The sequence below is a fragment of the Ambystoma mexicanum genome, chromosome 7q (genome assembly GCF_040938575.1).
Source record: "Ambystoma mexicanum isolate Mex_15411 chromosome 7q, UKY_AmexF1_1, whole genome shotgun sequence".
NCBI lineage: Eukaryota > Metazoa > Chordata > Amphibia > Caudata > Ambystomatidae > Ambystoma > Ambystoma mexicanum.
This window is the reverse complement of record NC_090941.1, coordinates 754985121-755012955: the sequence shown is the minus strand read 5'-3', so window position 1 is coordinate 755012955 and position 27835 is coordinate 754985121. Positions and strand designations below refer to the sequence as shown.

At 47.4% G+C, this 27835-nt stretch overlaps 1 protein-coding gene across 3 annotated transcripts in view; it reads right to left on the bottom strand.

The window, feature by feature from the left end:
* The window catches only part of SLC35F2 (solute carrier family 35 member F2), a 1151438-nt gene that overhangs the window by 808253 nt on the left and 315350 nt on the right, over positions 1-27835 (bottom strand). For all 3 annotated transcript variants that reach the window (XM_069640625.1, XM_069640624.1, XM_069640623.1), the window contains exon 2: positions 16214-16389. In XM_069640625.1, the coding sequence (XP_069496726.1) occupies positions 16214-16389 (176 nt within the window). The remainder of the gene's footprint in view (positions 1-16213; positions 16390-27835) is intronic.

The window sequence follows — 27835 nt, the reverse complement described above, 5'->3', positions numbered from 1 at the left end:
CATGAACATCTTTCCAACTGCGAAATTAATATTTGCTGGGCTACTCGCTAGAGGAAAATGGGACAACAATTCTGTTTTCTGTCCTGATCAAAGTATTGGGAGGTATAACATCAATCGCGGCATGCGTGACTTCATGTTACGAGCTGGTATGTTTTTCTGCAGCCATGAGAACATTGCTCCCAGTAATGCGGCTTATTTTGAAGCAGATGGTGCTGCGTTATCTTCTTTGGGAAATGCCATGTTCTTTTGGAATGTAAGGCTTGCTTTGGAGAAGGTTCTCCAATTGTTGTAGGAGTAAAGTAAGAAGAAAAAATATAAAAACAATACAAAATAACAGGTGTCTGTCAGGCATCTGCCCAAAAAAAACCCCAGCTCTTTTCAGAGCCCACCTTAAAGGGGAAAAGGGGAATAATATTTATATGTACAGTCGTCACGCTCTGATCCTCTACGTGTCCGCTAACATGGCGGTAGTTTGCAGGCAGCGCTTATTACCAACAGGGATTCTGGGGTGGAGACGCATGCAAATGAGAATGTGCAAAGGTAGGGATTGGTCAGTAAAGTTCAGTGGGTGTGTTCTGAACAGAGAGATTTAGTGAGAACGTCTTTTTCCTGAGAGGAGAACAGACAGCTATGGCTCTGTGTGCTCGAAAACAGATTATCTGGATTTTGAGAGACTCATGGATACATTGGCTGAAGGTACCTGCAGAACATTGTGGTATATCTGCAGATCTTGGATTTCCTCATGTGGAAGTGCACTGGCATGGCGTGCGTGGAATGAGGTGGCTGGACTTGGTACCTCTCTGTGCTACTTTACAGACAGAGAGTCATCCTGATATACTCATCATTCATTGCGGAGGAAACAGTTTAGGCCATGTCTCTGGAATTTCTTTGCAATTTGCAATGAAGGAAGGACTTGCGAAGGTCATGGATAGGTTTCCAAAATGCCAAAAAGTCTTTACCCGTATTGCACAAAGACAAATATGGCTGCGTTCTTCTGCATTTGGTCCACAAATGGAGAAAGCGAGGCGCAATGTCAATAAGGCTGTTTGTGCCTTTCTAAGAGATGTTGGCATGTCCTCATTCCACAACGAAAACCTTTTGTTTTGCAGCACTTTTTTTTCGCAGAGATGGAGTCCATCTCACATATGCTGGCAATCAGATTTTTCTTCGCAATGTACAAAATGCATTGCAACTTTTTTTGGATTCATAGTCACATATTTGGCAATCTGTTTTTTCCAATGTACAGTTTTTGAAACACACAAAACACTACCGAAAGGCTATTTTCAGAGCCACCACTTACTCCCAGTGAAAAGTGCATTGATTTTGCTCCGCTTGCACCCTCCATTTTTGTGCGTCCTACGAGTGATTGCAGACTTTTTGAAAAATGCGCAGGGGCCTACAACGGTCACTTGATAGCTCTATTGTTAAATTGAGAAAGGCGGTTCTGAAAAGAGCCATTTGTGTGCACACGACACACTAGGAGAGGAGGGCAAAGGAGGGTAAGGAAGGGATATTTGTGATGTCATCTTTGATGTCCTGGGTGTTAGTCTTAGCAGTGCAAGGTGGTGGCGCGAGTTATGGTTGCTTAGCCTACCATAACTGGCGAATTTCAGGGGTTTTTCGGTTTTACTTTGAACCATAATGTCACGTGTGTAAAGTTTTTTTAGTGAATTGCACAGGTTTTTAGTAGGGCAACTTAACCATATATATATATATATATATATATATATATATATATATATATATATATATATATACACACACATACACACACACACACACACACACACACACACCCTTCAACATTAATAGTCTCTTATTTGAAAGTCTTGCGCTTCTTTTCTGTTCTTTCTCCCAAGTAAATACTCTTTCATATGCTGATTCGGTTTTGACATGCTGTCCAAAACGCCCCGGCATACCCGCTTCCCTCAGGTGGCTCACTGCCTCTGGCTGGCGTATTCTCCTTCTACCAAGGTAAGCCGGTAACGGTTGTGCAGCGTTTCCTCTTCTGCTTCTGTTTCTGTTTCTTGGCTTCTCCTCATCCCACAGTCCATACTGGGCTTGTCTGCTTTGCGTCTTCAGGCTCTGGTAAGGTGAAGGCTGCCTCCCTATACCTGTGAACGCCTAGGAGCCCTCTGTTGGCTTCTGCTATTACCGCAGTGCGTTTCCTCTTGCGGGCAGCTTCCGTGTTTCTGCTTCCCGAGATGGTTCACTCCTCCACTGCATGGTGCTTGCGTAAGCCTCGGGGTCCCTCAGCTGAATCCAAGAGAAGCAGTGTTCTCTCTCCAGCAGCGCTTCCCAGTCAACTGCTCTACTTGTTTAAATCTCCCGATCACAGGTACGCGCTAGCATCAACTAGAGCGCAGCCTGTGTTCCCGGCCTTGGGAGATCTGCATTACTCTGTTCATCTTCCACGTTGCAATTTTCTGGTAGTTATGGGACTAGAAGTCCATTCTTTTTGTTTTACATGTAAAGTCTGGGTAATTGTTCTTTACAGGCAGATCAGCTGTGGATGACGTGTTGGCAACAGCAGGAGAAGGTGTTCCCTTTAATTCTAGAAAGCAAGTCAGATTTTGACGACTCACATACAGCTCTCATTTATAGGTTTCATTAGGTCTTCAATATCTGTCCTAGGTGTATGAGGAGAGGTGGAACAGTATGCAATTAAAGCATTAGGCAGGGATGGGGTATCCTCAGAGGAAGGAGGGGAACCATGTCTCATCCGATGGCACCAAGATATTCTCCCGGAGGTTGTCTTCACCCCCCATGAGATCCTCCCTCATATAGCCGCACACAGGGTCAGATCAGGTAGCGGCTGCCATCCCCAGGCCACATAGGGGGAGGTCACCGCCGGGAAAGGAGTGATGACACCATCAGATTCATCACATGGAATTAGAATAGAGGGGAACTCCCGAAATCACAGAGACAAAAGACTGTAAATAGACAAATTAGGTGACTTAATATTGGTTTGTAAGATAAGCAAAAGAAAAAATAACTACAAATACTATCGGAGCTGTATGTTTGGGAAGCACTGCCACAGCCAGCACCACAAGAAGAAGTGAGAACACTGGACACAGACCTGGGACACCGATTTTTTTTTGCTCCGTTACTGATAACGCTACAAAACTGAAACTAAACTTCACAGAACATCACTAAGTGAATGTAGGCACTCTGAGAGGAGTGGTCATCCAATATGAAATGCTGTCCTTGGCCCCGGTCTGAATCATCTGCCCACAAAGCGGTCTCTCTATCAGCCAGCTCACATTTCCTCTTCAATGACTATTCAACGCGTGTCCCCACAGCAACCCTCCTTTCTTGAAATTTTTCAGACAGCTGCTCCACCCAACACCAACATTTGTACACAAGGGACCACCATTGCTGACCTATAACCTTCTCTGAATGGCAATGGTCAAAAACTGCCAATGGTACGTGGCTTAAGTATTGTACAGTCAGCTCCTTATCGGAAGGTACAGTAAGGCCGCAGAAGTAAGGCTCGAACACATTGGTAGCATTTTTTTGGGCAGAAACTTTTATTATTCAAGAAAAGGTAGGAAAAATACATCTATCCCTACAACTAAGAGGGGTTTCTATGCCTCAAAGAAAACTAAGGAGATTGTCAGAACGTCCAAAACTAAAAAGTATGTACTGGTCGTGTATCAAAAGCCCACTTCTGTCCCCAACACTAATAACTTACATAAACTGTCCAAGGATGATCTCTTCTGAAAGGTAAAGTGGCCATTGTGGTTCCAACAAACCGAGAGGTTCCCAGTCCCTCGGGGAAATCAAAACTCTCGCTCCTGAGATTCACGGCTTCACAGCAACTTCTCGCCACAGTCTCTGACCCACTTCCTGCTGCGCAATCTCTGCAATTAGGCTCACATGGGGAAAGGCAGTCTTCCTGCACGCCTCGCGCTGTACAGCCTTTGCACCTCAGCGTTTGGGGGAACAGGACCCTCACAGGACAAGCAGGTAAAATCTGCTGCATCAGAGTCCCAGCATCGCTTTGGTTCTTCCACTTCTGCCTTAATTGCCAATACCATGCCTTCTTCCTTCTGCTTCTGCCACTGCTGCATACACTCCAGCCACAATTCAACCTCCTCCTAATTGCCTGCACCTGAGGGAGCCTTTTAAGCCTCAAAGCTTCCCTCTTGTGTGGGCTATCAGGCTTAATTGGCTGGATACTACTGCAACATGCCTCTTCAGCACTCTTCCTCGTCCCAGTACTTATAGGATTATGGGACTTGTAGCTCTCAACAACAATCAGTTCTTTTTTTAGCACCCTTTTGTTTTTAAAGTTAGATTTATTTCCCTTAAAGGTATTTAGGGATGAACCATCAGATTTAATTATTAAGGAGGAAGACAGTTTAATTAAGGCAACATTTTTAAATTCACTTCCCTTATGGCACTGGAAGTAAGGAGGATTTTTATCCTTCGGTTCCTCAAAGGGACTTTCTGTTCTTAGGATATATTCAGGTTGTATGTCACATGTGCCCATAGCCACAGGTTCATATGTGGTTTAGATATATCCCAATAAGAATAGGCAATTACATGTTTTGGCACCTGTAAAAGATTCTCCCTTTTAAAAAGGACAAATACCGTGTCTCATCCCCGGGATCGCCTCACTATCCTGAAACCCGTCTCCTCACAGGTGATCCTCCAGCAGTACACCACCCCAAGGTCATGACTGGTCAAGACTTCCTGGGAAGTGTCTACTTTCCCAGGCCACCTGGGAGGAGACTTTAGGCAGGGGTTCAGTGAGGTATTCATAAGATTCCTCACAACAATAAGTGACCCCCTGGGATGCATTAACCGCTAGCAGCAAGACCTGGAGCGGCCGGTGGCCAACTCCAGCTCTTGCTCACAGATGTATTAAAGTGCGATTGGGGTCTCCAGATCCTCTGTGGAGAGGAGAATTGACTGCCTGGCATCGGAGGAGTCCTTCCTGCAGCAAGACCTCGGCCAGCTCCCTTTGCATGTGGGGGGGGGGGGCGGAACAGCGCATCTCTGACTTCGAGGAGGCACTCAAGAGGATGGAGAAGCAGCCAACAACCGTTTCCCAAAAACTCAACGCCCTGGAGAGCAGGGCAGAGGACAGCAAAGACCGTTGAGGCACAACAACTCACACAGCTGCTCAATTACAGGGATCGCGGCACCATCCTGCATATGGCCAAGGCTATGGGCTGGATCAAGTACAACAGGAACCGGATCGGTTTGTTTCTCGACTATACGAGGGAGGGACAGAGGACCCGACAAAACTTTGACTCTGTCAAGATGAACCATATCTCTTGCCATCAAGTATGCCCTCCTTTCTGGCACGCTCAAGGTGTACTACAAAGGAACGGTCCATTTGTTTCATAATGCCAAGGAAGCATGGGAAGTGATGGAAACCTATGTTCTATCGGCACCCGGTCCATATAGCCCAAAGAACGTTCCAAACTGTGTCCTCCCCTGCTTTGCCTGAACCACAAGGGTCTGACCTACCCAATGACATTGGTAATGCTCCAGAACATTCAGAGAAGGAGTGGTCCCCCACTCTCCATTGACATGTCGGAAAGCAGTATGCCTATTACCGTAGGTCCAGGATTGCTACACTTGACGTTTGGATTTGTGGTGTGCCCCGAGCGGGGACTTGAACGCGGCTCTGGCTGTTTTTGCAGCGACCCCGTCCATGTTTAAGTGGGTTTTCTCATGCTTTGTTAGCACAGGGTTTGGGTGACCGGTGCTTCTGGTTAGGGGGCAGGGGGGGGTGCGTTGTGGGTTGTTGGGAAGGGTGGAGGGGGGTTAAGCTGGGAGGCTTTGTAGTTTTTTTGGGAGACTTTGGTTTCTGGTTGCTTTGATTGGGTCACAAGATTCACAAGCGAATACATAATGGTTGGTGCTTTTTCTCCATATAGCCATTGGGCGGGCAGGCAGGCACTGGAGGCTGGGACGCACACCTATGCTTATATAGCTAACACAGCAGTTAAAGCGCCAACGTTCTTCACCTGGAACATCAATAGTCTTGACTCTAGTATTAACAGACGATTGGTCCTGCAGTTCCGCAATAGGTGCTCCCCTGATGTAGCCCTCCTCACCGAAAGGCACATGGCAGGGTCAACATGCACACTTGCAGATCACACCATAGGACCTCACTACACCCTGGTTTCTCCATGGAGGCCAGAGGTGATCTAGTTTGGCTTCATAAGCGCATTCCTCTCAAGTTGTTGTTGGTGGTAAAGCAGGACCCCAGGAGCAGGTTTGTCCTGCTAATCGAAAAATTATGGGGCGCCACCATTGGCACCAAAGCAGCGTATGCCTCTCCACCACTATCGGCAGAACTACTGGATGATATTCAGGGCAGACTCGCAAAACACTAGGTTCCCCTGATGAATGTCCAGCATTTATTTGCCGTGTTAGGACAGAAACTTGTACAAGATGGGCTTTGAATTAAATGAAAATAAGCATGAACAACACACTCACGTGGTTATAATCCAGTGTAGATTGAGCCACAGAGTTTTGCTTCACATTACATCAATTGTGCATGCATATTTGTATTAATTTGTGGATTTATGCATTATTTTTAGTGGTATAAAAGCATATTATTGAGTGCGTTAAAAGTATAATAAAATGTAACTATTTTTTATTAACGTGTTCTGGATAATAATCCATGGTTGTATACGTCTTTCTGTATCAAGAAGTTGTGACACATACTAGAACCTTCCTTTTGTATAATGTATAGTGAATGCCCCTATACCACTATCGGCAGAAATACTGGATGAATTTCAGGGCATACACCCGAAACATCAGGCACACCAGTCGGTCCTCATGGGGACTTCAATGATGTCATGGATGTGACCCTGGACTGATTGCACTTGTGGGGTAGAAATCCAGATCTGACTACGAAACTGTCTGCCTCCTTCACCACACCGAGTTTTAGCGATGCCTGGGGGGATTTACACCTGCAAGAAAGCAGACACTCATTTTACTCCGAGGCTCGTATATAAATGGGTATTATTTTGGGTTCCCGAATCGTAAATTGCATAATGTCCAAAACCACCAACTACTTCAGCCTCAACAGCGGCTCGGTGGATAGCTCTGCGACACTCTGGGAAGTAAACGATCTTGTGGGTCACAGCTCGAATGAAAAGCCAACTTCAACGGGTGCATGATGCTGAAGACGAGGCCTCTAGGCGGGATGCACAATATCTGATTTCAGGCTGATTTCAGGCTCTCCTGAGGCACATCAATCACTCCTCAAAGCCAGAGAGATACTTCACAATATCTCCCCGGATAATGGCAAACAGCCCCATTGGGAGTTGCGCAGTCGCATTTACAAGTCAGATGATAAGGCAGGGAAAATGCTGGCATGGCTAGCGAAGGAGGACGGGGTCACAGGCAGGTCTGGGAGCTGATAAGCAGCGAGGGAGAGGCGATTAGGACAGATGAAGGCATAGCTGAGGCATTTGCAGACTACTATGCAGAGCTGTATCGGACCTGTGTGAGACGCATAGACTGCGAGACACTACTGTACTCGATAATCTGGCCCTCCCTCGATTATCAGAGTCCCAATGCTTGCAACTGGAGGATGATATAACTAAGAACTAAATCTCTAACGATATTACTCAACCCCACTCCGAGAAATAAGCTGGCCCCAATGGTTTCCCAGTTGAGACATGGAAGAAAATAGGCACGGAAGTGGTCAACCCCTTATTTAATTTGTCCATCAATGCAGAGATCTGGGCTCTCTTCCTCCCCCCCACACCCGGTCGACCTTTGGAGAGCTAGCATAGTGGTCTTCCTCTAATAAACCAAACCTCCTGACTTCTGCGGGTCCTAACAACCGATCTCACTGATTAATGTGGAGGACAAGATACTCGCCAAGGAGCTTGCGAACCGTTTGCTGCCGGTTAGCTCATCTCTGATTCACCCTGATCAATGTGGATTCATGCCAGATAAGTCCAGCCGGATGAATATCAGACGGCTGCATTTGGCAATTGAGCAGACCCCTGTCATTTGGTAACCTTTGGCACTCCTTGCGGTGGATTTTGAAAAAGCATTTGACTCCCTATTGTGAGATAGCATATGGGAGATCATGGGTAAAATGGGACTCAGAGTTGGCTTTCCAGCCTGAGTCTGCCCGCTTTACGAGTCGCCGATCGCGGATATCCGGAAAATGGGACAACCTCTAGGACCCTCCCGTTTGGACGGGGCATGCGGCAGGGATGCCCGCTATCCCCCCTGTTCTTCACAATTGCCACTGAGCCTCTGGTCATGCCGCTTCGACAGGTTTGGACGTGGGCGGGCGGACGTTCGGTGGCCACTGGGTGGGGAAGACAAGGTCTTGTTATATGCGGACGACTTGCTAATATATTTGCGTACTCCAGCTCTCACTTGCCCAATTGTGACACAGCGACTACAGGAGTATGAAATATTTAGTGGACTGTAAGTAAATTGGAATAAATCCATACTTTCCCTGGTTCAGGGCATGGATCAAGCGATCCCCCATGCGTTCCTCATTGAGTGGAACAAGGCGGCATCCAGTACTTGGATATTAGCATTGGCCAAAAACACACACGGTTCCCTGCCTATAATCTTTACCTCCATCTCCGATAGCTTTCTCAGAGATGTCCAGAAATGGAAGTCCCTACTGCTGACTCTATTGGAGAGGGCCGCTCTTTTCAAGATGCTCACGTTGCCCTGGTATATTTTGCAAAACGCCCCCTTCAGATTCCCAGATGAGAATTTAGCAGAATAGACTCTGCCCTTCGGGAACTTCTGTGGGGTGGTAAACAACCACAGATCGACCGTACACACTACAAGGGTCGGTCTGGAAAGGTGGAATTGGGCTGCCACGCGCCCAATGCTACTACTGGGCGAGTCAACTGGCGGTTGTTAATAATTTGCTCCATGGTGACCCCTATCTGCCCCACATCCAGGCTGAAAGGCTATGGATGGAGGCTGTTACTCCACTTCGCTTCTTTTACCGGCAGGCGTGGCAGACCTCCCCCCAGCTGATTCATCATACGGCGCAGGGGTGGAGGGAGGCCCTCAAAAATATTGGTTGGCACAGTAAGCGGACCCTGGCGCAGCCACTCTGGGAGAATGCACTGTTATCGGAAGTGAATACATTGCCAATACTCAAGGTAAATGGCATAGAGCCAATCCACCTTCTTATGTGTTGGAATAAAATCGGAGCTATGGTGAACCTTTGGAAGAATTTACCTTAGAGGAATAGGTCTCTGTACCTCTTGGCTACCACCAACAAGCAGGTGTAGAACGCAAATAAATAATCACTTCTACAAGCAAAATTATATTGGTTTACCCCAACTATAATGGTTCTGAATTTCTGTCAGACTTTCTGGCAAAACGGGGTACACATGGGTTGTAAAAGATGAATATACTCTAGGGGGTCCACCTAAGTCTCAAGCAAAAGTTGACCATCAACTCCCTCAAACCAATTATTGAGACAGGTGATCACAGACTACTGGAAGAACATAGTCATGTCTGCTTATTTTGATGTAGGGTAGAGTTGGAGTTCTTTGGCAGATTTTTATTGTTGCCAATTGTTTTAGCTTGATGGCAGATTTGCTTCAGTAGCGGGAAACCTTCAAAACTATGGAAGAATCTAGCCTGATATTTCTTTAAAGTGGGAGGGGAAATGAAATCGCATAGTAGGGCAGTGAGACAGACCATGGATTTGGTTATTGCAGCAACTGGCTTGCACATTGTGAACTGATCATTGAATGCAGAAAATGCAATTTCCATTCAATGAGATCAAAAACTTTCTCTTCTGCTCCAGCAGCAAAATATAAAGAGGATCCATATACATTTATGAACTAAGATACCTTTCACTTGTGGATTTGTCAAAGTTAAAAGAAATTGAGCTTTTGTTTAACTTGTCAGAAGATACTTTACACTCCATCCATCTATCCACCTCTATGTGTATTTTATGGTTTCAGCATGTAACAATTGCACTTGCGTTGGGATGCTAAAAGAAACCAATTTGGAAATCCTGTTTTGAATCTTTTCTCAATCTGGATGTAGTTTCCAAAACTACCCAGCCCTGCCTGGCAGGAGGTTGAGAGGACAAAGACGTACAGCCTTTTCTGTGGGAGACTCATATTTGCTATGTATCGTTCTGTTTACTGACTGAGCTAAATGTAGCTCCGGCCGGATTCATCGGAAACCGTAAGAGTGTTGTTTGCATGATAACAAGCAATCTTTTAGAGGCACATAAAACTCTCCTCTTCCTCCTTCCTCCTCCTTGCTCCTTCCTCTTCCTTCCTCATCTTGCTTTCTCGTTCTCCTTTGAGGATTAAGTAACTTGCTGAAGGGACAAGAATCGCCTACTTCTTAGAACCCAGCAGAGGGGTTGTTGCAGTCTGAACTGGAGAAGGATGTGCAGACACTGGGACAGGTCACACTGAATCACATGGTTACGGCATGCTACAGATCTATGAAGTAGTCATTCATGTCATCAAAGGAAATTCATTTGGGAAAAGAGTCCAAATGCTGGACTTCAGACTTAAGCCTGTGGGGCTGCAAAGAAATATTGGGAACTTGCGTCCTAAGAGCCCAATAGGTATAAAGGTTGTGGGACGAATCCCAGGATGTCGTCACTGCTTCTGCAGAGGAAGTCCCTTCCCATGAAGCCAGGGAGGTGAGGCTGCTACTCGAAAGTCTCCCTGGGTGGTGGTACTCAGCGGGTGGAGCTCATGGGGAGGGAACCCCCCCAGTGTGAACAGCGACTACTATTATAGAAAAACACGATATCTACCTAGAACCTACACCTCACCTTCAACCCCCACTCTCTACATCCCTACCCTCCTATCCCATGTACTTCTGAAAAACTCATTATGTAGGCAGGAGTTGAAAGATGCACTGCTAACAACCACTGAAAAGAGAAAGAGGTGCAGAGTAATGATGACTTTTCCACTGAACCAATATGAACAGTCTAGCCAAAAAGGACCCAATAGGCGCATCATACTAATAAAAAGGAAGGATGGACCACTAAGAGAGAGATCCTCCCATGAGGAGCGAAGGGCCAGGAAGCCAACCGGCTTGGGGTGGGGAGAAGACTGTTGACCAGAACACAGTAGCAGCTTTTGTGAGGCCGCGGAATGTCTGCAACAGCAGGCGGAAGAGAAGGGTGAAGAAACAGGGGCCAGGCGGAGGCCAGCCCCCACACCACTTCCAAACTCCAGAGCTGCCACAAAGGAAGTCTAGGGAGAGAGTGGATGCTGGAGCAGTCCGTAAGCAAAGCCACACTTCCATACCACGCAGCCGCCACAAGGGGGTGGAGGGAGCGGGACAGGGAGAGAGAAAGATACATGAACAGACCTGCTGGGGCAGTCCAGGTGCAGGACCAGAGAAAGTGGTGAGCCTCCGGCTCCCCGCTCATATCGCTGTAGAACAGCTGCAGAGAGCAATAAGCCATAGAGGGAGAGAGACCTTGGCAGAACGAGCAGAGCAACTGGAAGTCTCTGTGGGTCACAAGGTATACCCAACATGCAACCAAAAAGTACTGGGGTTGTTGGGGAAGTTCAGAAAGGCACAGGGAGCCAGAAGGACAGGATCTGGAACCCATACCAAAAGCAAGATACCATAAAACTGAATAACACCTGGCAGAACACTGAAACAGGTGTGCAAGAAAGAAACGGAAGGACAAGCCTTTATTGGGAATGCAGTACCTGGCAGGAGTGTCAACCAGGTCTTCCCCCAGGGGTCTTAGACCCCCCACCAACAAATAGGAAATATATCCAAACCACCCTTGTTTGTCACAGTACCCGACAAAAGGAGGAACCAGGTCTATCAACCAAGGTCTAGGACCCATATATATGGACCAGAGAAGAGATATTTCCCCACAAGTTGAAACTGTACTTACATAACCTTAAAATCCAGAACTACCTTTTGTCCAGGGGGAAGGGATCCATTCCTCTGGAGCAGGAAGATACCTCTTTGATTTAGTTTAGCATAGAGCGTGAGGGACAGAGCTAAGATTCTGACATAGGACTATGAACATTGGCTTTTGACATCCTGACAGAGACATTAGTATTTTTGTTGAGGCGGGGAACCCCATCTTAGATTTAGGGCGAGCTACGGTTTTCTTTTCATTTTCTCACATTAATACAAGTCTTTAACAACCACAATGACCCTTCCATGTCAGTCTAACTTCTGAACCCTTACAGTTGTCACGAAGTGCACCAAGTGGGTACTGTGGCAGCATGAAATAAGGAGTATGACCAAACAGAGGCATAGTGATTGATAAAAACTTTTATTTTTAATTTTAGAAACTTATCTATCCCTAAATGGAAGTGTTCAAAGTTCACCACCCTAGTCCAAACTTGTATTATATCCCCACCACTTAAACCTAAATCCTGATCTTAAAAGAGAAGAATTCTTCCCAAAAACCCAGGAGAATTACTCCCTTCTCAGGGGTACGAGTCTATCATGGCGCAGGGTTCTCAGCTTCACAGGATGTTCCAAAGCTCAACCAAAAGAAACAAAGTTCCACAAATTCCAGTTTGGGATAAGAGAATGACTCCCTTCTACTAGTATGCTCCCCAGTTCTCTGCAAGCCTCTTCAAGGCTATCTTATCTTCAACAAGTCTTTTAACTCCCTGTTAAGGGCTTATTCAGCTCTCTACTTTCTTCACCTTCTTGAACTTGCCCCCACTGGGACGATGAAGAGGTTCCCAGAGTCCTCCTGGACTTTCCAGTACCCCACACTCTTGAGGAACTGGGCAGGGGATTACCTCACAACGGGTTTCACTACTTTCGCTTCCTCTTCTTCTTCTTCTTCTTCTTCTACTTCTCAAATTCATAGTCTCAAACTTTCCCGGCTCCTTCCCGCACATATTCTTATTCTGGTTACCTTCTCTCAGGAATTGCTTGACAGGTTTCGCCAGCGGCCACAGGTTTTTTCTTCCATTCCACAACTTCCACTTCTCTTCGTCTGCCCGCTTGTCTTCACAGCCAGGTAATGCTGGTGCTCTCGGCGCAAGTTCCATACCGGACGGTCCACCCATTACAGGTCACGCCACCACCAGTTTCTTGTGCTTCCCGTACATTCGCCTACGCGGCTCTGCGGTAGGCCAGAATAGGCAGTCTTGGTGCAGTTTTCGGACCGCACAGTCCACCCACGATGGGTCACGCCACCACCTCTCAGTCTCTCTACTTCAAGTGTGCCGGATCCCAGCCAACTCACAAGACGCTCCTCAAGCGTATCGCTGTTTGTCTCTGCTACTCTGAAGAGCTGCCGGGCTGCAGTCTCCCGAAACCCAGTTCCAACCTTGCGGGCAGCTCGATGGCATCCTCCTCGCTCACCGAGTTCTCCTTCCTGATTCAGAACAGACCCAAGTCCTCCTTTAATATTTAGTTTAAATAGCGGGGACTACCCCAGCGTAACTCTCAGTTCGACTGACAACAGCTGGGCGAGCACACTTCCTAATGGTTTGTAATTTACTCAGGATCTTATTCATCACTGTACTCATTACACCAAGGTTGTCTGACAGTTTACAATAAGACATGACTTCAGACTATCACATGTAGAGAGGGTTTTGATGTTGGTATTAGCCTGTGGAGTCGGGAGTTAAAGGGGCCGTGCCCCAGACAAACATCCTTGTCCCCAGAAGGGGATTTCCCCCCCATTAGATCCTACCGCATGTTAGCAAGCCTAGGAGGGCTATTAGTACCGCACCTCCCTGGCCTCACCCGTTTGGGCAGAAGTGATGCCATCTGGAGGATCGTCACAGTACACAACACACAAGGGTATTAATGTGTAATTAGAGTTTTTTTGGTGACATTAGGGCAATGAGCTGGTGGGCGGTGGGGGGGATTGCAAGTCCTCTTGTGAAAGGAAAAGGTGATTGTGTTCAGCAAGGAACATTAATTTTACAGCCGGTTCTCACTTTTGTACAACAGCCCGCAAAGAGGACTCATGGGACAGAACAAAGTCTATTTAAAATGACAAAAGTCTCAACATAACAGGCCGCTTCCTGCTCTAGGGTCCCGGTCCCTAAGACACCTGTACTCCTTCTGAGCATCCCCATCACAATCTCCCTGGGCTCGAGTGAAATAGCACAGGATCATACCACTTCTCAATTTAGAATCTGCCCTGGACAGACCTGATCCACCGGAATCTCCCCAATTGTGTACCGCTTCTACTCTCACCAGCTCAGGCATAGTAGCTGTATCTCCGGCAGAGATTTTCTCTCAGTTTCTTCACAGACAATAGTTACTTGACTGTCCTCCTCCATTCTCACCTCATTTGATCCCGATGACCTCTATCCTTGAGGCTTTATAATACTCTTGCTTCAGATATTATCAAATCTTCCTCCAATCTTTTCAAAACCATCCCCTTCAGCCTCCAACTCTATTCTCAACATGGTGATAATGCCTCCACCAGCATCCTTAAGCCTCTTTCTCAACCTTCCAACTCTCCTCTCAGTAGTCATCTCTCTCTCGCCAATCTCCACCAATCTCTTTACTCCAACTCCTACTCAATCTCCCCACACTGTCAGGCAGTACTGGCTGCTTTGTATAGTATGGTCTCTCCTCCCCTGAAGTGATGCTTAAGCAGATGGATGGCAAAAATGTATTGGGGTTTGTGCTGCTCAGTGATTGGGCACTGGGTTGGTGGACACCAGGATTGGAAGGGGCTGGCCTGAGGTTGCATTAGGACCTGCTGCCATATTGGATTTTAGAAAGGCCATGGCCATGCGTGAGGTTTATTTTCCTCCTTCTGGTACTGTTGGTGATGTTGCCTCTTTTAGCTGGGTTCCCCCATTATACCAGCATGTGAGGATAAAGTCAGAAAATCCTCTGGTAAGCCTGATAAGGTGTTTGCTACATTGGTTATACCTTTATTGTGAGTTTACAACTTCGTAACACCCAGAATTAAGCCAGGGCTAGGAGAAATGTGTTTATTCTGTTACTTGCGCAATCAGCGCAAGTCAATTCCCCCTCATTCAAGCGCCACTTTGTTTGCATGGGATGTCCATGGGTGGCGCGAGTATGAGTCATAAAGCAAAAGGTTTCAGCACTGAAGGAGAAAATGTTTTTCTTTGCCCTCCTATGCCTGTGAGATGTGGCAACATGGTTTCTTTAAAGGGTGCGGCTTCATTTTCAAAGCTGGGTGTTTGCATCTGGTTGGGCGCTGAAGGGGCTCTTTAAGAGTGGTAGTCATGCGAGGAGTTTATTTGGGAGCTATAAGCATCCCCCTCACCATGTCGTGATGAATCGGTGTTGGTGAAGATTTCAGTGCTCCTGTGACAATCACCTTGATTGAATGGTAGTGGGGATATGAGTGCTACTGGGACTGCCCCATGGGTGTTTCTGGGTTTCTGGGTGTCAGTAGATGTGATGGGTTTTAAAAGGTCCTGCGGCTGCCCCTGTCCCAGTGTGGAGACCCAGTTCAGTTGGTCCAGAGATTACTCATATACATCCAGCATTGACTACCTTGAGGCAGCCCCAGGCCCCTTTGAAAGCACTGCTGTCAATCCCCATGGTTAGGCAGGGGACTTTGTCAAAAAGTACAGAGGATCTACAATCACTGCTACCAGAGATAGGGTCAGAGCACAAGGCTCACTAATGAACATTAGGTTTAAGACTTGGAGGCACAAAGAATTAAGCTATTACCCCAAGAACCAAAACATGAATCAGATGGAGGAGGATTGGATTATAATGAGTGTTTTGTAAGGTATTACCAATATTATCAGTATCCCGTCACATATAAAGGCATTGCATCCTGGGCTGAAAATGAATTGGAGCAAGTCAGAAATGCTAAAGTTACCTGATGGGCGTTGAATGCAGCTATGGTTACCACGTTAATGGAAGTAATTTGTTCCCCTGCGCCATAGAAAAGGAGATCATATTTGCTGCTTTTTGGGGCAATATGGTGCCCCAGTCCTGATGCTACCAATGCAGCCATACCATGATAACGGACATCCAGCATACGTTTTATAAACTCTTCCCTAATCAAGAAATCCCCTTAAGCGCATCCTCAAAGACCTGGTAAGATAGCTCAATGTGCTAAACACTCATCCTATACATATGCATTGAGGCAGCAGGTAACACATTTGAATCCCATCAAGGTTCACCCAGCACTTCAATAAATCAAGTACCATTAAATTATGCAAGACCACCTAATTAGTACACATCCTGAAGACACAACAATGCTGATGTCAAACATGCAGGTTTTATCAACAGAAATAAGTTGCTGAAATTGACATACCTGTTCTGAATGCGAGCATTGTCGTATAAATTAGAAAAAGCAGACAATAATTTATAAAACTTTGAAGCATTGGAGTGTTGACTTTGTAATGGTCTGCTAAAAACTGGCTGGAGACAGCAGTGCCACATATGAAAAGAGACAGCATCTGACCCAGGGCGATTGTTTTCAACACATACCTGCATAGACAACACAAACAAGAGAGAAAAAAACCATCAAAATCCTGTTCACTTATTTAAAGCACCTCTTCAAATGAACAAGATTGAACATTCAGACACACCATTCAGATGAAGAGAGGTTTCACTAAAGAGTGCCATGAAAAAAACAACGCCAATGAAAACACTCATCCATCACTGTAGCTCTGAAGTGGGGAGGTGGCCAATTTCTTGAGAAATTCCATGGCTAACTGCAGAGACCATGAACTGAATAGCCGCTCAGTCTACAAGCACTTACTGAGTCTGTGGCCCAGTGGACAAATGCATCCACTATTAAGTTGTCCATTTGCCCTGATGGTCACTGGTTCAAAACCTAGAAGGGACACTCAACCATCCAATTCTTCATCCTTCTGCTGTCAATTAAATGAGTACCACCGAGTTAGATAACAAACATATGTGATCAGTGCGAAGATACCCTACACGGGTGAACAAGTGCTCTATGATTACACTTATGTTGTATCATTGAGCAGAGGCAATTGTAATAACCTTATAATAATAAGTACTTGAAAGCAAATTATCCCTCGGCAATTGTAAATGACACCTACCTCCGCGATGGTTAGCCCTCTCGGGATAGAAGCAGGAGGGAATTACCTGAAAACCCCTCTCAACCCCAGCCAAAAGGCTTGGGTGGAGTGGAGTGGAGTCTCCAGGGGAAACCCCAAAGGGAAAAAACCCTGTGATGTGCTGCTGGGGAGCGTGGATTCCTGCAGCGGCTGGTGGAGGATCACGCTATTTTGAATGTGGTCTGGAATCTTGTCAGGAAGGATTCTGAGTGGAACAGAGTAGAGGTTCAGGTAAGTAAAGATACGGAATCCCAAATCAGTTGGATGGTAGAGAATATAGAAAAGAAGCTTACCCTGACAGGCCTATTCTCTTCTAGGCTTCTGTATTTCAATCAGATGGGAAATGCAAACAAGGTGTCTAATGCAAAATATAACAGATTAGAATATGTCCAAAGTTCAAGACACAAATGTGAATAGAATGCTGTAAGAATTGGGATTTTACCCAACAGAGTTAGCTCCAGGGAGGAGTAATAACAAACAGAATAAGGGGCTTGAGCTTGAAGGAACGGAAGGCTGAATAAGAGGTCTAAGGCTGATTCCCGAGTGGGCGTAAAAGGAAAACAAGATGAAGATGGAGGAAATCCCGTGAGAGTCACGAACCCAAAAACTCGCTAGAAGGCAAAAACACTACCAGTAGGAGCAGCTGCGAATACTGGGAGGTGTCTTCCGGTTGATCCGCAGGGCAAAGAAAGTAATCAAGGTTTCTATGGATCAAGGAAGGGGAAAGGAGAGAGATAATGAAGATCGGAAACTCAGCGTAGCAGTAGTAGATCAATTAGGAAGTCAGAAAGGTAGTGAATTTACGGTGCACAGCGCGACACTGAAGAGAGAAGCAACGCGTATGACCGAAGTTCCAGCTGCCAGATATTCCATTTCGGAAGTCGGGGGCGGAGCTAACCGCGCTTCCCGGGGAGCGAGAACTAGTGCGCTGCTCTCAGTCTCAGGCTCCTCCATGTTGAGAGTCCCAGTTCCGAGCCGAAAGGTGGGTATTGGTACCCGGAAACGGGAAGCAGCGGGATCCAAAAGGACAGCTGTAAGGGAATAGTTTCTTACCTGTAACTCCATTTCTCCAGCATTGGTATCTTTCATGGATTCACATGCTTAGAATATTCCCCGTCGTCAGGCTGGGAATCCCCGGTACATTATATAGACCCTTTCCCGTAGGAAAACTTTTTCGATGCTTATGCGTCCTATCCACCTCGTTTTGTATCATGCGTGCCCGCACCGTCAGGACGTCATGATATAAATACAGGCCCCGCCCCCGCGCTCCCTCAGATTTCGGCCCCCAAAGTAGTGGGGGAACCGGTTTGCATGTTCAGGGGAGGCAGGTGGGCGCATGTGAATCCATGAAAGATACCAATGCTGGAGAAATGGAGTTACAGGTAAGAAACTATTCCCTTCTCCAGCATTGGATCTTTCATGGATTCACATGCTTAGAATAGATTACATAGCAGTACCACCCCCAAGAGGAGGCGTGCATGCAAACCCATATACTTACATCAGTAATCGTTAACATAGGAAAACGAACCACATACAGTCATAAATTCCATAGGATGCAACCCCTCAGCCAGGGTTTACCTTATTGGAATAGGTGTCGAAGCACCGCCTGTCCCATCCGGGTATCTTCGGCATGTTGCTGCGACAGGCAGTAATGGCGGGTAAAGGTGTGTGTGTAGCCGCCCAGGTAGCCGCCATGCAGATGTCCCCCAGAGGGACTCCGGCCCACAGTGCCGTCGACGATGCCGCTGCTCTAGTTGAGTGAGCTCTTGGCCGTCGTAGAAGAGGCTTCCCTGCCCTGGAATGGCAGTACGAAATGGTAGAGGACACCCATCTTGACAGTCCTTGCTTCGAAATGGCTTTTCCTTTAGCACCCAAACCATAGGCCACGAACAGCTGTCTCGTTTCTCTGAACGGTTGCGTACGATGGAGATAAAACTTGAGAGCCCTTTTTACATCCAATGTGTGTAGCATGCGCTCCGCTCCCGAGCATGGCTCCGGAAAAAACGTAGGCAACACAATAGAGGAGTGTTTATGGAACACCGAAGGAGCTTTTGGTATGAACTGCGGGTTAGTGGCTAGGACTACCTTGTTCTTGAAAAATCGTAAGTATGGTGGGTCTACCATTAGAGCCTGAACTTCTGAAATACGTCGGGCTGAAGTGATGGCCACCAGGAAGGCCAATTTCCACGACAAAAACTTTAGAGACGATGATGACATTGGCTCAAAAGGAGGCTTCATAAGAGACGTTAAGACCAGATTGAGGCTCCACTCCGGCAGAAATTTCTTCTCTGGAGGGAAACTCCGAAAGAGGCCTTTAAGGAAGTGCTTAATCAGGCGGTCGCTGAACAATGGTGCCGAATGCCGTTGACGAGTAAACCTGGAAATGGCTGCTAGGTGTACTTTTATTGACGATACCGACAGGCCCTTTTGAGCTAAGAACAGCAAGTATGGAAGGAGCTGTTCCGGCTTAATCGATTGCGGAGCCAAACCTGGTTGATCCTCACACCATTGACAGAAACTCCTCCATTTGTACGCGTATGAGGCGTTTGTGGAAGGTGCTCTTGCCGCTTGCAGGATACGCCGACAGTCCTCCGGAATCGTTAGCCGACCAAATTCGGCGAAGTCAGGAGCCAGGCCGTCAACTTGAGGCTGTCCGGGTCGTGATGCCAAACGACACCCTCCTGTCGAGACAGAAGGTCGGGGGTCTTCTGGAATCTCATTGGTTCCGCCACCGCTAAGTGTAGCAGGTCTGAAAACCACACCTGTCTGGCCCAGTACGGGGCCACCAGAATTACCCGACATGGGTACCTGAGGATCCATTGCAACGTCCTCCGTACAAGGGGAAATGGAGGGAATGCGTACAGGAATTTGTTCGTCCATGGGAAGGAGAACGCATCCCCCAGTGAGCCCTGCTGAGGCCATCTGCTTGCGTACTGATGGCATTTCCTGTTGTTCTTCGTCGCAAACAAGTCTATGGAAGGGTGTCCCCATTTCTTGAATACTTGTTGTAGTTGTTGGTCGTTCAGCACCCATTCGTGAACTTCATTCATTTCTCTGCTGAGGGCATCGGCTTCCACGTTTCTCACGCCTGGTAGGTGGAACGCTAAGATTTGCATGTTGTGTTGCAGGGCCCAATGCCAGATTTTCTGTGCCTCCGTCGATAGGGACCTGGAACGTGTCCCTCAAGTAGAACATCGTAGTGGTGTTGTCCGTCATGACACGCACCACCGAGTCCCTCAGTTGAGGAAGAAAAGATTTCAGAGCCCATCGCACAGCTCTCAGTTCTAGCAGGTTGATATGCAGGGAGGACTCCTGCAACGACCACTGGCCTTGTACCTGTAACGTATCCAGATGAGCTCCCCATCCGCTTAGCGATGCATCCGTCACCACCGTCTTTTGGAACTCTGGTTCCAGTAGAGGCATTCCTTTTGTTAGATGAGTAGACACTCTCCACCAGCAGAGTGCTTGAACTAGTTGTTCGTCGACGACCAGTCTGTCGGACCAGCGACCTCGGCTCTGCGCCCAACGGTCCGCTAGAAATTCCTGGCAAGGTCTCAAACAGACGGCAGTTGTTTATTAGCGGAATGCAGGACGACATGGTCCCTAGCAGAGACATGTACTTGCGCACTGAAACCTTGGTACCGCCTCTCCATTCCGACGCCTTGCTTTGAAGTTTCTGAATTCTTTCGCTGGATGGTCTCACCAGGCTTGTGTGTGTATGAAACTCCGCTCCTAGAAAGACCAAGGTCCTCGAAGGCTCTACGGAGGACTTGTCGAAGTTTATTGCGAAGCCCAGTTCCTGTAAGAGGGACATTGTGGCCCTTAGACTGTCGCGTGTTTGTTCCTTGGACGAACCTCTGACCAGCCAGTCGTCTAGATATGGATAGACATGGTGACCATCCTTTCTTAAATGGGCCGCTATAGGGGCCAAGCACTTGGTGAACGTCCTGGGGGAGGACTTGAGCCCAAACGGGAGGACCTTGAACTGAAAATGCTTTCTCCCGACGCCGAACCTTAAATATCTCCTGTGTCGTGGGCGTATTGGGAAGTGAAAATAAGCATCTTGAAGGTCTAGTGATGATAGATAATTCTATCACCGACCTGATAACCTCTTGGAGCTTTAGCATTTTGAATTTTAGGCTCTTTAGCCACTTGTTGAGTACCCTCAGGTCGAGAATGGGCCTCCATTTGCCGTTTGGCTTCTTGACAATAAAGAACCTGAAATAAACTCCTTGTCCTTCCTGTGCCACAGGAACTCTCTCTACCGCCCCTTTTCGCAACATAAGCGCCGCCTCTTGTCGTAGGATTCGGAGGTGGGGCTGTGTCGAGAATAAAGGAGGAAGACGTGGAGGCTTGTCTTTGAATTGTAGCGCATGACCCATGCGAATCGTGTCTAGAACCCATCGATCTGTGGTGATGCATTTCCATCGGTCGAAGTGATGAGACTCGACCCCCCCAGGACGTTCCGAAGGCCGTCATTGGTTTGCTTGTTCTTCGTTGACGACGGACCCGAGCCTCGCCGCCTGGAGGCTTGATAGTCCCTGCTTCTACGTGCCGACTGGGACGCTCGTCTGAACCTTTGTGAAGAGTACGAGGGCCTGTTAAATCCACGGTCCCTCGAGGCTCCAAAGCGGGAGTTTCCAGAAGCACCCCTGAAGGGGCGAAAAGAGCGAAAGTTTCTACCCGTTTGAAGGGCGCTGAGGGACCTAGCAGTATCCGTGTCTTCTTTCATCCCTTTCAACGCTTCATCAACCTTTTCGCCAAACAGGTGTTCCCCTTCGCATGGCATGTCAAGGACTTTGTACTGGACTTCAGGACGGAAAGTAGTACATTTGAGCCACGCTTGTCGACGAAGCACTACTCCATGGTTGATTTGTTTGAAGCCAGACTCTGCTAGGTCAACTGCGATATTAATAGCGTGGTTCGAGGCCTCTTTGCCATCCCGCACCAGTAACATAGCTGCTTTCCGGTGTTCGTCTGGCAGGTGTTCTAGGATAGGGGCTAGTTTGTGCCACATTTCTCTATCATATCGTGACACGATCGCTAAGGAATTGGCTGCTCTTACTGTCGTCGCTCCGACCGAGAGCACCTTTTTTCCAAAGGCGTCCTGCCTCCTAGCCTCGCTTTCCGGTGGCGTTGAACATTTTTGCTGTACCCTGGCCTTCCTAGCCGCTGCCGCTGACACCACCGAGTCAGGCAGAGGCTGTGATGTTAGACATTTTGGAGTGGACTCCGGAGCTTTAAACTTTTTCTCGATCCGTCCCTTTATGGCTGGCTCCGAGAACGGATGGCGCATCGTCTTGAGACCTTCTTGCCACACGTGGTCCAGGATTGGGATGGCAAATACCGATTTTCTCCTTTGACCCATGTGGTCAAAAAGGAAACAGTCTTTCTTCTGCTCCTCAGGAATCAAGCCGAACTCGGAACAAGCTTTTCCCATCATTGCATGGAAGGCTCCCACATCATCCGGGGGAGATGGCTGTGTCTGGCTCCTCGTAGACTCTAACTCTACATCCGAATTCCATGTTGGGTCCCTCGACGGTGACAGGGAGATGTCTGACCCCGAGTCACCCAGTATAGAGTCGGACTCCGACAACTCACCCTCCTCCTGAGCTCGAGGACGATCTTTTACCACCTGGGGAGCCTATGGGTGTTTAGTCGTCGACGGAAGGTACAGAAAAAAGTGACGATGACGTCCCAGTTTGAGGGAACTGCGTATCCAGCCGTTGCAGGAGCTTCTGAAGAGTATTAAGCACATCCAGAGACAAAACCGTCTGGGGGGTCAGTAGCGTGGATGATATAGGTACCGTACCCCCGCTCGCAATCATCGTCATCGTCGCCGACGTGGAAGGCCGTAAGCCTAAATCCGATGGCTGCAGAACCGTGTCGCCTTCTCCTTCCGCCGAGCAGGCCGTGTCTGGCTGCAGTAAGACCTCAGGGGGGGATCGGGTCATAGACCTCTGGCAGCCAAGCCATAGACTGAGTCTCCGTCGACGACGGAATCCCAACCGCTGCTGCCTGAACGGTAATAGGCATCGTCAATGACACCGAGGTCGACGAGCACGTCGTCGTCGTCGAGCCCTTAGACTTCGTCGTCGATTTCGATGCCGACTTCCCGGCTGAAGCATCTCGACTCATGGAAGACCTGGGACGGTCCCCTGAGGAGGATTTTGACAGCGCTAGCCTCTCCGTCTTAGATGATGAGGAGGAGGAGGGCTTTTTATGTGATGAGGAAGATCCAGCATGTTTCCCCTTATGCTTGTCCTCAGTGCGAATTTCCGCTGGCCGTACCTTTTTCGATGGAGGCTCCGACTTGCTCCTGGAGGCCGTGGAGCCAACTTCCGAAGCCGGGTAGGCACCCGCTCCGTCATTAAGCCAGTCGACCAGCCTTCTTTTACGGTCCTTAAGGGTTTTTTGAGAGAAACCCTGGCATATCTCACATGTATCCGCCGTGTGGTGCGGGTGGAGACAGTAGATACAGTCCATGTGGCCGTCTCCTTCATAAACTTTTTTGAGGCCACATGTTGCACACGGGCGAAAACGCTTTTCCAGACATAATTCTCCAGAATTTGAACTTCGCCGAAGCGAAACAGAAAAAACAACCTAGTTTTCACTAGTAGTAAACACGAGGATCCCACTACTTTGAAAGACGGTTGAAATCTGAGGGAGCGCGGGGGCGGGGCCTGTATTTATATCATGACGTCCTGACAGTGCGGGCACGCATGATACAAAACGAGGTGGATAGGACGCATAAGCGTCGAAAAAGTTTTCCTACGGGAAAGGGTCTATATAATGTACCGGGGATTCCCAGCCTGACGACGGGGAATATTCTAAGCATGTGAATCCATGAAAGATCCAATGCTGGAGAACAGCAATACCAGTAGGTGTTTTGTGGATGAGCAGTATGTTGAAAGGACATTGTTTAAAGGAAAATGAAGTACTTGTGTAAATAATGAGTGTGAATAGAATTAGAACTAATAGAAAAGTCATACAAACACTGAATAGTCAAAGACGTTTGCATTAAAGTTGCATTAAAGATTCTAGTAGCCTGCTCTACAAGGTTCCTGGATATTACAGTTAAAAAGTAGGCTTTGAAGACAAAGGAGAGGGGGAGATGATTGAGGCTTCATCCGTGCAGAGGAGGAAGAGATATGAGACAGATGAGGAGGCCCAACCATACAAAAGGGTTAAGAAGAGGTTGGTGGTTCCTGCTCTAGCCAGTCAACCCCCTGTCCCCTGAGCAAAGGTCAATGTGCTTGATTGAAACGAATTCCCAGGTGGTAAAATATATGGAGAAAAACAAACAAACCATCATGGAAATAAAGCAGTATTAATCGGGAGTTCCAAAAACAGGCACCGGAGGACAACATTTCCAAGTCTGATGCAATAAAATGGAGTTCCTGGTACTCATTCAATAAGATCTAACATACATATTGTGGGCTTTCCAGACGAGGTATGAAAGTTACAATTGCATTTCTCATGGAAGGTCATGCTCAGGATACTAGTCTTGCCACTGGCAGGAACCCGAGGGCAACCTCACTTCTTCCACCCCCCCCCCCAATGTATCCTCCTCTCGGGTGGCCAGGAAAAGACCATTGCTCTTGGATCCTGACCCTGGGGGTGGATATGCGAAGGCGGAACTCTTGGGTGGAGGAGAATTGGGGAGGAGATGTACGTAGGTGAGACAAGGTATCCCCATTTCCCTTTAATAATGAGTCATCTGCCCCTCAACCCTTTATAGGCTATTCTCAGTCCTTTCCCTGTTCTTCCCTTAAAGCCTTCCCCAAGAAACACCAGGTCAGTACTGGGACGAGAAAGATCAACTAGAGAAACACATCATCATTTATTAATACACACACATTCAGACATCAGTTGTGTACTGGGACGAGGAGGAGGCCAGCAAGAGAATGTGGGTGTAAGAGAGGCATGGTATCACAAGTATACACTGACACAAGAGCTGCAAGTTTCAAAACCTTTACTGACGGTTTAAAAGGGGTTGGAAAACTCATATCTTGCCCTAGCACTAAGGTGGGAGTATTCACAATCATAAAACAAAGAAAATACAGTCCTAGTTAGTCCTCAAAAGAAAATGGCCTATACTAATAACCCTAATGCTTTCCATCTTTCTAATACAATAAATATATATACAGGGAATGTGTAATGCAAAAAGGAAAATCAGTGTTCAAAAGAAATGTCAGTATGGCTGAGTAAGCACCATTCCCCACGTTTTGTAGCACCGGGTAAGGTAGCACACTTGGACCATGCGACACACTCTGGCTTCGGACACAAGGCGAGACATAACATTCATCCAGTGCTGATACAACCCTACCGACATCCCCTCAGTTGTCTAGGGATATGGTCAGCAGAATCCCATCATACCCCAGTACCTTTCAATAAGAAAAAGGAGAAATGACCAGGGAAATTAAAACCATCCATAAAAATCACAAGAACCATTAACTCACCACAATACATTTACCCCCTTCATCCTGACAAAAACCTACATGGGTTTTCCATGATCTCCGGAAAAACCTACAACTCCCACAATCCCTACTTCCATTCTAGAAGTCCAACTACTGGGACGAAGAGGAGGCAGATGGGAGTCATGAGAATTACCCATAGGAATCAATGAGCAATAGATTCCTATGGTCAGTCTCCATGTTGTTGCGATAATTAGGTAAGGCAGGGAGGGACAACTACTCTCACCTGACTCCAATTAACTGTAGCTGGGAGTATAAAAACAGCAGCTAGAAACAGCATTTTGAGTGAGCAGGGGATGCTGAAGGAACCGCGACGGCCAGAAGGAGAAGTCAGCAGCTGGGAGAACCTTGGGAAGACAAAAGGGGGACCGACTGCCAAGGCACTGAAGCCTATGAGTACCAATGGGGCTAATCCTGCAAACAAATACAATGCCCGCACACAACGCCAACCTCACATCCCTCGCCAGCAGCACCACAAGCAAAAAACACCACCCCAAACCAGCCATTTCCAATCCAGCCACGCCAGAACCTAACACCTTGCCCATCCCCTTCAAATTTGCCCTATTAAAAGTACGCTCGCTCCCTGTGCACGTCCCCGAGATCCGTGACCTACTTTCAAACTTAGACCATGATGCCCTCGCAATCACTGAATCCTGGCTACCTGAAGCAGCAGGGCCAGCTATCTTCATAGCTCTCCCTAAAGGAGGTGGAGTGGGGCTCATATTTAAGGACTCCCTATCTATCAGACAGATCAACTGCCCAGTAGGCGGCAATGCAGATGCCCTCACCATGAAACTTTGCCTCTCACCCAACTGCACGATTGCCATGCATGTCATCTACCGCCCGCCTGGCCCACTACTTGACTTTCAGGATAACCTCCTCCACCTATTAGGCAGCAACCTGGAAAACTCCCCTAAACCCTTGCTAATGGGGGGCCTTAACATGGGCCTCAATGACCTTAAGGATAAACAAGCGAAAACTCTCGCCAAAGCACTTCAGGACCTAGGTTTCAAACAACAAATCTCTAACCCCACTTACTCCAAAGGACGCACCCTAGACTGGGTAGCGGACCGTAACTGCAACGTTGACATCAGCTCCAATATCCCTTCCCCTTGGACAGACCACCACCTTATCCACTTCTCCATTCCCGCCACTACTAAAACCGTCACACCCATCACACCAGCGCCACCTGCCTTGGCTAGGAGCGCATGCAAACTAACCAAAAAAAAATATCCCTCCATTCCTAAAGTTGTCTGCCCTCAAGCCACCGGTCTCCAAGTATACCATCGCCCTAGAAGAACTCTACAATCAGAATCAAAGAAGCAATGAAATCGATTGCCCCTCTTGAAAAAAAGAAAGCTAAAAGAAAAATACACGCCAACTCCTGGTTCACGACGGAACTCAAGGAATTACACTCCCTCAAACGCATAGCACTAAAAAAACTGGCAAACTAATACTCAGGACATCACTAACACTCAGGACACCACCCTATTGGCCTACAAGAAAGTCGCTGCCCAGTACAAAAAAAAGACATTACAGCAGCAAAATCCACCTCATACAACCAAATCCGAATCGAAAGAGCTATTTGCCATATTTAAAGAACTAACCACACCAGACACCAGCACCCATGATATCGTTAAGGATGAATCCTGGTGTGCGAGCATCCAAGCAGCTATGCCCAATAAAATCTCTCTCTTACAGACTAAAATCAAATCCCACCTCACGGCCCTGCCAAAATCTGATCTGCCCACTTCACCACCGGATAACCCTCATATCACGCATGGAAAAATGCTTTTCACCTTCAGAGATGCATCTGAACCTGAAGTACCAACCATTCTGAAAGGCTTAAAACCATCTAATTGTAAAGGAGATGTCTGCCTGACGAATGTCATCAAAGATTGCGCAGATACACTAACACCCTTCCTGACAGCATTTATTAATGCCTCTTTCGCCTCCAGCACTGTCCCTTCATGCCAGGCCAAATTACAGACCTATCACCACTGTTCCCTTTCTGCAAAACATCTTGGACAAAGCAGCTTCCAATCAAATCCAACTATTCCTTGAATCAAGCAACATCCTAGGTAAAAGGCAATCAGGCTTCTGCCCGGGACACAGAACCGAAATTTCACTACCAGACTTAAAAACATCTTGGTGAAATAATCGATGAGGAAAAGCCTGCGCCACTTCTCCTTCTCAATCTATCTGCAGCATTCAACCTGGTGGACCACTCGACACTCTGCAGACTGTTGTGGGCATGTTAATAAAGCATATAAAGTATTTCATTATTGCTTCTGAGGCATTAGAATGTGGAACCTAGAACTGTAGGACAAATTGGAATGTGAGCAAAAAACGTGTGCTGCAAACTCTCAC